The sequence below is a fragment of the Medicago truncatula genome, chromosome 8, assembly GCF_003473485.1.
Source record: "Medicago truncatula cultivar Jemalong A17 chromosome 8, MtrunA17r5.0-ANR, whole genome shotgun sequence".
NCBI classification, from domain to species: domain Eukaryota; kingdom Viridiplantae; phylum Streptophyta; class Magnoliopsida; order Fabales; family Fabaceae; genus Medicago; species Medicago truncatula.
This window is the reverse complement of record NC_053049.1, coordinates 45,464,644-45,472,899: the sequence shown is the minus strand read 5'-3', so window position 1 is coordinate 45,472,899 and position 8,256 is coordinate 45,464,644. Positions and strand designations below refer to the sequence as shown.

The window sequence follows — 8,256 nt, the reverse complement described above, 5'->3', positions numbered from 1 at the left end:
CTAACCACGGTTCATCAAGTATAGAGATGGAACTGCCTGACCCGATACACCAACGGGAACCTCCTCTAACAATAAACCGAGCTTTCAAGATACTGCGCCACGCGTAACTTGGATTATGACCCAAAGAAGCTGTCAGAAAAGTGTTATTAGGAAAATAACGTGCCTTAAAGATGCGGGAAACCAGAGTATGAGGTTCAGTCATGAGCTTCCATGCCTGTTTACCAAGCATAGCCAGATTGAACGCTGTAAGGTCTTTGAAGCCCATACCTCCATTTGTCTTGTGCATCGAGAGCTTCTCCCAAGATAACCAATGAATGCCTCGATTATTAGACCCACCATGACCCCACCAAAAAGCGTTCATCATTTTCTCAATAGTAGTAATGATATTCGGCGGCAGCATAAAGATACTCATAATATAAGACGGAATGGATTGCAAAACGGATTTTATCATAACCTCACGACCCGCTTTAGAGAGGCATTTGCTGCTCCAAGTATTGATTTTCTGCCACACGCGATCTTTAACATAAGAGAAAACAGCTGTGCGATTCCTGCCAATCATCGATGGTAAACCCAAATACTTGCCCGTACCTAACACAGCCCGAACGCCCATAATGTTAGTTATGGAGTGTTTCATGTTTTCAGGCACTTTTCGACTATAGAAAATCTCGGATTTCGGACTATTACAATTTAATTCAAGTGTTCTCCGATACAATATTTGTTTGCTAAAAAATTGTTTTAAAAAATATTTGGAAATGTTAATCCAATATTATTTGAGCCCAAAAATTGACATTGAGCCCATTCTACTTATATAGCCCATTATTATTCTAACCATTCATAAAACGAGAAATGCGTAACCCGAAAACACAACATTCTACTAGGGTTTCAACAGAGTAGCACGCGGCAGAGCTTTCCTCCTTCATTCGCCTCCACTCTACCTTCACCATGGTATGTATCCTTATTATTCTTCATTCAATGTTGTTTTCAATTGATAACATTTTCGTGCTTGTTAATTTGTTCAGATCATATCCGAGAAAAATCGCAAAGAGATCTGCAAGTACCTTTTCCAAGGTATATTTAACAACAAATCATAATCATTTTCATCTTGGTTTATACGTGTATGTGGTAGTTTATAATCTTAATCTTACTTTCGCTGTTTCTGAATTGTTGAATGCAGAGGGTGTATGCTACGCTAAGAAGGATTTCAATTTGGCAAAGCATCCAGAAATCGATGTTCCAAATTTGCAGGTGATTAAGCTTATGCAGAGCTTCAAATCAAGGGAATATGTTAGAGAAACCTTTGCTTGGATGAATTATTACTGGTTTCTCACAAATGATGGAATTGAGTTTCTCAGAACTTACTTGAATCTTCCTTCTGAGATTGTTCCTGCTACTTTGAAGAAACAAGCTAAGCCACCTGGTAGACCTTTTGGTGGTCCACAGGGTGATCGTCCTAGGTATTATCACTTGATTTGTGTTTTTTTTTATATTTTTTTTAGGGTTTTTGATGATTATGTGGATGGTTGTTAACTGGTTGATTTGTGTATAGGGGTCCACCCAGATTTGAAGGGGAGAGAAGATTTGGTGGTGACCGTGATGGGTACCGTGGAGGTCCTCGTGGTGAATTTGGAGGAGACAAGGGAGGTGCTCCTGCTGATTACAGACCCTCATTTGGGGTAAGCTAATTGTTTAACTCAATGTTGCATTTATTTGTGGCTGGTCTTAGTATCTTTGTTTACCGTCTAAATTATTTAATATGATGTTATTAGGTGTAGCTTATAGTTAATGTAATGTCTTGTGAAGCAGGCCATTCCGTTCCAGTTATATGATGCTCAATTGTGTCCTGGTGTCGGTGGGTAGTGTCAATGTTTGTGTCTTGTCCGATGTCCGTATCTGTGCTTAATAGCTAGCTTTAAATGTTATGTATTTCTAGTATGCCCAATTGCCTTTTTTCCGAATACTACAAGATTTCTGTTTTGTCTACTTGTTTAAAATTTCAAGTATGTTGATGAATAAAAGATTTCTGTTCTGTCTACTTGTTAAAAAAAATTCAATTATTGATTGACTTGTATTCACTGTGGAAAGTCATGAAATCTTGTCAGCTTGAAGTTTTGGGGTTCCCTGCAATTTAGGCTTGTTCTATATCAATTCTAAGTTGATTTTGACTGAACAGTATTGTGTACTTGATTACATGATTGTTGAATAAACACAGAGACATACTTTCACCAATGTAGTATTGTAGTTTACTTATTCTGGTGGATAAATACTTGTTGTTTTGATAACTAAGTAGTCGCCGTCATGTTCATAATTATAACTAGGTATTTGCATAGAAGAATTTTGCCAGAAATCTATTCTTGTATACAATTGTACTCACCTTTTTTGGGTATAGTCCCACCTTTTTTTGTTGAAGTTTTTCTGAATCGTCTGAGCTGTCTTGTTGTGCAGGGTCCTGGTGGAAGGCCTGGATTTGGTCGTGGATCTGGTGGTTTTGGGGCTCCTCCAACCAGCTCAGATGCTTAAAGTATAATGATTTCTACTTTAGTCTTCTGTTTAGCTTTTTTGAGCACAATTTTCTTGTAGTCGGAGTTGTTTAATCGACATGTGACACTACTCTAAATTTGTTTATCATTCAATGAAGATTTTGAATTTCTGAGTGTTTTGTTAACTTGCGGCTAATCATCTGGCTCTCAATCTCTCATTTTCTCGTATTCCTGATTTATTTGATCTGATGTGGTGACTGCCGCAGCTCAGATGCTTTACAATTATTCCTATGTGAAATTTAGACAGTAACTTAACTACAATTTTATCAATATCTGACTTATTTTAGTCTTGTATGTAATTAAAAAAAATCATTAATGTGTAAGCCTCGAGAAAAACCCTGGAACTTGCATTGGTCAGGTCAAATATACAATCTGGAAAATGTATGCAATCTCCCAACTTTTGTTCAGGGATAAGCAGTCCAGTATTACAATGTCACTTGTTATATGTTAGTTAACTATTGTGAATGTTTTTGTTTCAAATTTCTATCTATGTCCATTTATAGGAGAAATGAGGCAATGAGTTTGCATGTGCAAAATAAAAACTAAAACTAACATAATTAAATCAATTAACACATGTAAATTAACCACCATTTAAAACAAATACAATTAGTTCCTTCAAAAAAATACAATTATTAACATGTAAATTAACTACCGTTTATAAATTAGTAACATGTAAATTAAACCGTTTATAAATAAATACAAAATAGTAGTAAGACAAGTCATCTGTAATGCAATATGAGGGTACCAAAATACAGCAAGGACCTAATGGATGTTATAGGGACTGATGGAATGTATTTTACGTACTCGAAGGACTAATTAGTAACACGTGAGATGAATCATTTCAGTTTGACTAACGAGAGGAATATGTTAGAGTATAGACTGTTTTTTATGTTCATATAATTTTCTTTTTAAGTTCCAACAATTCCATTTTCGACATGCAAGTCAAGAGATAAGGATGTTGCAATCGTTGCCCATTAAATATGTCACTACAAACTCAAAACATAGACTTCCATTCTGCAGAAAGTAGTCATTCACTATTCTCATCCATCACATGCAGAAAGATTTGCGCTTTCATGTTCACTTTCCACCTTTCAAGTACACAAAAAACAACTTGTTGAGACAAATCCTGTACCATGAGTCGACGAAACCATGCACAGTCACACAAATATAAAAGCATTTCATATGAAAATGAGAGTTGAGTTGATTTGAAAATAGAGAAGAAAAAGAAAATCTCTTCAGAACTTTATATATAATGTGTAACACACACAGTACTTGTTCACAGAAAACCTGTACGAAATTCATGATCATGAGTTTGGAGGATGACTTTATAACTAATATCTTTCATATCATGTTCATTTTATCCATTAGTTTCTTTTTTCTTTTTCATGTCATAAAGTTCAATACGTGTTGAACTTTCAACCATGCCACTTGTTTCATTTCATATGCAATACGTGAATCCAGAATGGAACATGGTTAACTTATAGGTGAAACACCAACCTAAAAAGAGAAAGAAGAGCCTAAAAAGAGAAAGAAGAGTGGTTTCTAGAAATCTTAAGTGTTTGAACCATTATGGAATACAAAGCAAGCATCTCGTGATATATCCCAAAAAAGCAATTAATTTGATATTTTACTTTTAAAAATCACGTTACATTTTTAGCTTTTACAGGTAGAATTATCAATAGCCAAGTATTATGCTCATGATCTGGAAAACTCCATTTCAGGTTTGTTATTAAATTTTTTATTAAATCACACTTATCATACATTTGCTTCTCTTTCACTTTCTTGTCTTGTGTTTTGTTTCTCTCTCTGTATGTGTCAACCTTAGCTTCCAACAATACATTGTTCCAAGAACAAAGGTATCTTCCTATTTTTATGTACTAATTGTACGGCTTTACATTAAAATTTGCTATAAAGTCAATATATAGTATAGTTACTAGAAAGGGAAAATATTATATAGTTAAATAATAAACTGAATGCAGTGAAAAATAATGTTTGCTGTTTAAGCTTAGCTAATGAAAAATCTAACTCTGATTTTTCAATTCAACATTTGTTTTGTATTGGAAAGGTGAAGACCCTTTGTTCAATTTTTAACACCAAACATGGCCACAAAAGAGTCGAGCTCTTCTGCTGCTGCTGCTGCTGCTGCTGCTTCAGCTTCAGGGGACACTAAAATCAAAAGGGTTCTTACTCATGGTGGTAAATATGCACACTACAATGTGTATGGAAACTTGTTTGAGGTGTCTTCTAAGTATGTGCCACCCATTCGCCCTATTGGTAGAGGCGCTTATGGTATCGTTTGGTAAGTGTTCTTGTTTCTTTCTTTCATTAACTTCTGGTCTTGGCTTTTGGTTCAGCTAATTCATAGGACCAAATGAATGCATGAATTTGACGTTTTGTTTATTGTAAATGTTTTTACTGTCACTTGAACAATGGTTTTCTTTTTAGTGCTGCTGTTAATTCTGATACACATGAACAAGTTGCCATCAAGAAGATTGGTAATGCATTTGACAATATAATTGATGCTAAAAGGACTTTGAGAGAAATCAAGCTCCTTCGTCACATGGATCACCCAAATGTAAGTGTTCATCTCTTATTTATTTTCATATTTTACTACTTGCTCATCAAATTCGTATTTTTTTTTTTTTGAAGTTGAAGAAGAGGAAAATTATTATTAATTAACGTGGCAATAGTGGCCATTTTACAACGGTCGGATTTGAACTCCGCCCTTGAGGTTATAAGGTCAAACTCTTACCACTGAGCTGACACCTTATGGACATCAAGTTCGTATGTAAACTCTTAATATCTTTGGTAAATCATTCATGAGTGTATAAGGCTAAATTATATAACCTTGTTCTGGTCTGTGTACGTTTCAAGAGTCTTATCAGATTCTAGCATGAACACCACTTCATATGGTTTACAGTGAATTATGAAATCAGACATGAATTGGTTGTGGATTATCTAACTACATATAAGATACAAAAAAAATCTAACTAATACGTAGCTAAGTATTTATGGACTACAGTCTTTATCTTAACAATAGGTAACTGATGAGTCAGAAACTTTCTAATGTTCTATAGTTCAATTTCAATTTCAGTTTCTTATATTATATACTACATAAACATAAAACAGAATACAAAATAAATGAGCAGGTAACTAAATTTTAGAGTGTTGAGTGAGAAGCTAATTTCCATGCAATACAATTTTTTGCTTTGTTTAAAACTGTCACAGAAAATAAAGATCTTATGATGTATATATGTCAAAGGTAAGGGAAAGTTTTTTTACTTTTGTTCTTACCCATACAACTATCATGGAAGCGAAAAATATTTTCTCTTCATAGATATTTTCTCAATTGCTATTATCCTTCACCAGATCATTGCCATCAAGGATATCATACGACCCCCGAAAAAGGAGGCATTCAATGATGTATACATTGTCTATGAATTGATGGACACTGATCTCCATCATATAATTCATTCTGACCAACCACTTCGTGAAGAACATTGTCAGGTTTGCTTCTAGTGATATTGTTAGACTTTAATTTCATGTCAACTACGATTTTTTCAGAAGAAGTTTTGATTATAGCTTGTTTGGATAAACAACTTAATTAATTGCTTATAGCATAAGCGTTTATCAAATAAATGCTTATGTATAAATCATTTTTATGACAAAAGATAAAATATAGTCAAATTGTTTTCATATAAACTAGAACTTGTTTTCATAAGCTATCTAGGAGAGCTTGCGGAAATAAGCTGAAAACAACTTATAAACAAGTCAAGTCATAAGTTGTTTCCATACGCTCTCCCGGAAAGTCTCACATGCGCTTATGGCGGTAGATAAACTCAAACAAGTCAATTCAATCAGACTCTTTATTTGCTAACATAACATGGTCACACAAACTCCCCTCAAGAAATGTTGAGTTTTGATCTGTGCTTTTCAAATGAGTTGGCAATTAAGCATGAAATTAACATTTCATGAAACTTCTGCAGTACTTCTTATATCAGCTGTTACGTGGGTTGAAATATGTGCACTCAGCTAATGTTTTGCACCGTGATCTTAAGCCAAGTAATTTACTAGTGAACGCAAACTGTGACCTTAAAATTGGCGACTTCGGTTTGGCAAGGACAACATCTGAAACAGATTTCATGACTGAGTATGTTGTCACAAGATGGTACAGAGCCCCAGAATTGCTCCTCAATTGTTCTGAGTACACTTCTGCAATCGATGTTTGGTCTGTTGGTTGCATATTTGGTGAAATTATGACCAGAGAGCCCTTGTTTCCTGGCAAAGACTATGTTCATCAACTAAGGCTTATCACAGAGGTATGGTTTTCATGTTTTCCCTTATAACTCATGTTCATCTGAAGCATTGCTAAGTTTCTAACTGATATATTATTGCATTTGAAGCTATGATAACTCCCTTTGAAATGATATCAGGTTCCATCTTGAATGTTGTTAATGAATGCATATATAAGTTATTATTATAGATTGGTTATAAATTGATGGCCGCAAGTTGTGTGACATTTTGTTTTTCCTTTTGCATAAAAGTTAATAGGTTCACCTGATGATGCGAGCCTTGGATTTCTCCGAAGTGACAATGCTAGAAGATATTTTAGACAGTTTCAACAGTACCGGAAGCAAAAATTCTCGTCCAGGTTCCCAAACATGTTACCTGAGGCACTTGATCTGTTAGAAAAGATGCTTATCTTTGACCCAAACAAACGCATTACAGGTACTTATTATTTTTGTAGAGGAGATTTATAGCCAACACTCTCATTTGCTTCAATATAATCATATTGCCGTCGTATTTTCATTGATTTGCAGTTGATGAGGCACTGTGTCACCCATATCTTTCATCACTTCACAACACCAATGAGGAGCCAGTTTGTCCTAGGCCTTTCTCTTTTGATTTTGATCAACCTACATGCACTGAAGACAATATCAAGGAGATCATTTGGAAGGAATCTGTGAAGTTCAATCCAGATCCACTTTGTCAGTAATCCTTTACTTATTTTGTATGAATGTAACAAGACGAACCTCTATTGCATGTCCATCGTTCAGATGCTTCACTAAGGACAGATATTTTCTTCCTTTGTAATCTAATCTTAAAACCAACTCCGATATGGAAAGAAAATTCTCTTGAAGAATAGGTAAAAGTCGGATGTTACACGCATTTATACAAGTAATAAAAAAGCTGTTGTATTGTTCTGAAGTTTGCTTTAGGAGGACTAGGGTGTCATGACTCAATAGCAAAGCAAATATGATAGCAAATTGTTAGCCTGTCATAGACATGGAGCTTCTTTCATAAATACCTGATAATTATCTTTAAATTTCGTTTTTATGTTTCAATTATGTATTTGGCAACATTTGTTACGCGTGTAACATGCCTTCCTTCACCTATGGTGATCAGTGGCCTTTCTTGCTTCATGGCTAAATTTGTTTAAGTGATATGTTTAGCACTATAGAGTAGGGTTAACAGTAAATTTGTAACATGTCTGCTTGATGAAACTACATGCATTTTGAATGCAGCATTCAATTTTACTTATATATGTATTTTTTCAAGGTTAACACTCAAAATCAATGAATTTCACAAGCAGATGCTTAAACACGTATTCATTGTTGACTTAGAGTGTGCTTGAAACCACATATGCTTTGCACAATCTCGCATCCCAAGGCACGAAAATACATAAGATACAATGTTCAGCTTCTATTCTACCGCACAG

The 8,256-nt window shown here is 34.8% G+C and overlaps 2 protein-coding genes across 3 annotated transcripts; both read left to right on the top strand.

Moving 5' to 3' along the window:
• The first annotated feature begins 811 nt into the window (after positions 1 to 811).
• On the top strand, positions 812 to 2,662 carry LOC25502097 (40S ribosomal protein S10-1). Its single transcript, XM_013591640.3, has 5 exons — positions 812 to 945; positions 1,020 to 1,068; positions 1,175 to 1,454; positions 1,547 to 1,673; positions 2,443 to 2,662. The coding sequence occupies exons 1-5, from the start codon at positions 943 to 945 to the stop codon at positions 2,515 to 2,517; spliced, it is 534 nt and encodes a 177-aa protein (XP_013447094.1). The 5' UTR covers positions 812 to 942; the 3' UTR covers positions 2,518 to 2,662.
• A 1,440-nt stretch (positions 2,663 to 4,102) lies between these two features.
• On the top strand, positions 4,103 to 7,960 carry LOC25502096 (mitogen-activated protein kinase homolog MMK2). 2 transcript variants are annotated; one of them, XM_039829440.1, is made up of 7 exons: positions 4,103 to 4,258; positions 4,603 to 4,836; positions 4,983 to 5,112; positions 5,907 to 6,044; positions 6,524 to 6,856; positions 7,082 to 7,265; positions 7,358 to 7,960. In XM_039829440.1, exons 2-7 carry the CDS (start codon positions 4,637 to 4,639, stop codon positions 7,531 to 7,533), a joined length of 1,161 nt encoding a protein of 386 aa, XP_039685374.1. In that variant the 5' UTR covers positions 4,103 to 4,258; positions 4,603 to 4,636; the 3' UTR covers positions 7,534 to 7,960. The 2 variants fall into 2 exon arrangements, with proteins under 2 accessions (XP_039685374.1, XP_013447093.1); XM_013591639.3 differs by having other exon boundaries at positions 4,252 to 4,393.
• The last annotated feature ends 296 nt before the right edge of the window (positions 7,961 to 8,256 follow it).

Coding starts and splice junctions, on each gene's coding strand:
- LOC25502097 (XM_013591640.3), top strand. Junction 1,069..1,174: donor CTGCAAGTACCTTTTCCAAG/GTATATTTAACA, acceptor TGTTGAATGCAG/AGGGTGTATGCTACGCTAAG. Junction 1,674..2,442: donor ATTACAGACCCTCATTTGGG/GTAAGCTAATTG, acceptor CTTGTTGTGCAG/GGTCCTGGTGGAAGGCCTGG.
- LOC25502096 (XM_039829440.1), top strand. CDS start 4,637: ATGGCCACAAAAGAGTCGAGCTCTTCTGCTGCTGCTGCTGCTGCTGCT. Junction 6,045..6,523: donor TTCGTGAAGAACATTGTCAG/GTTTGCTTCTAG, acceptor AAACTTCTGCAG/TACTTCTTATATCAGCTGTT. Junction 6,857..7,081: donor AACTAAGGCTTATCACAGAG/GTATGGTTTTCA, acceptor TTTGCATAAAAG/TTAATAGGTTCACCTGATGA.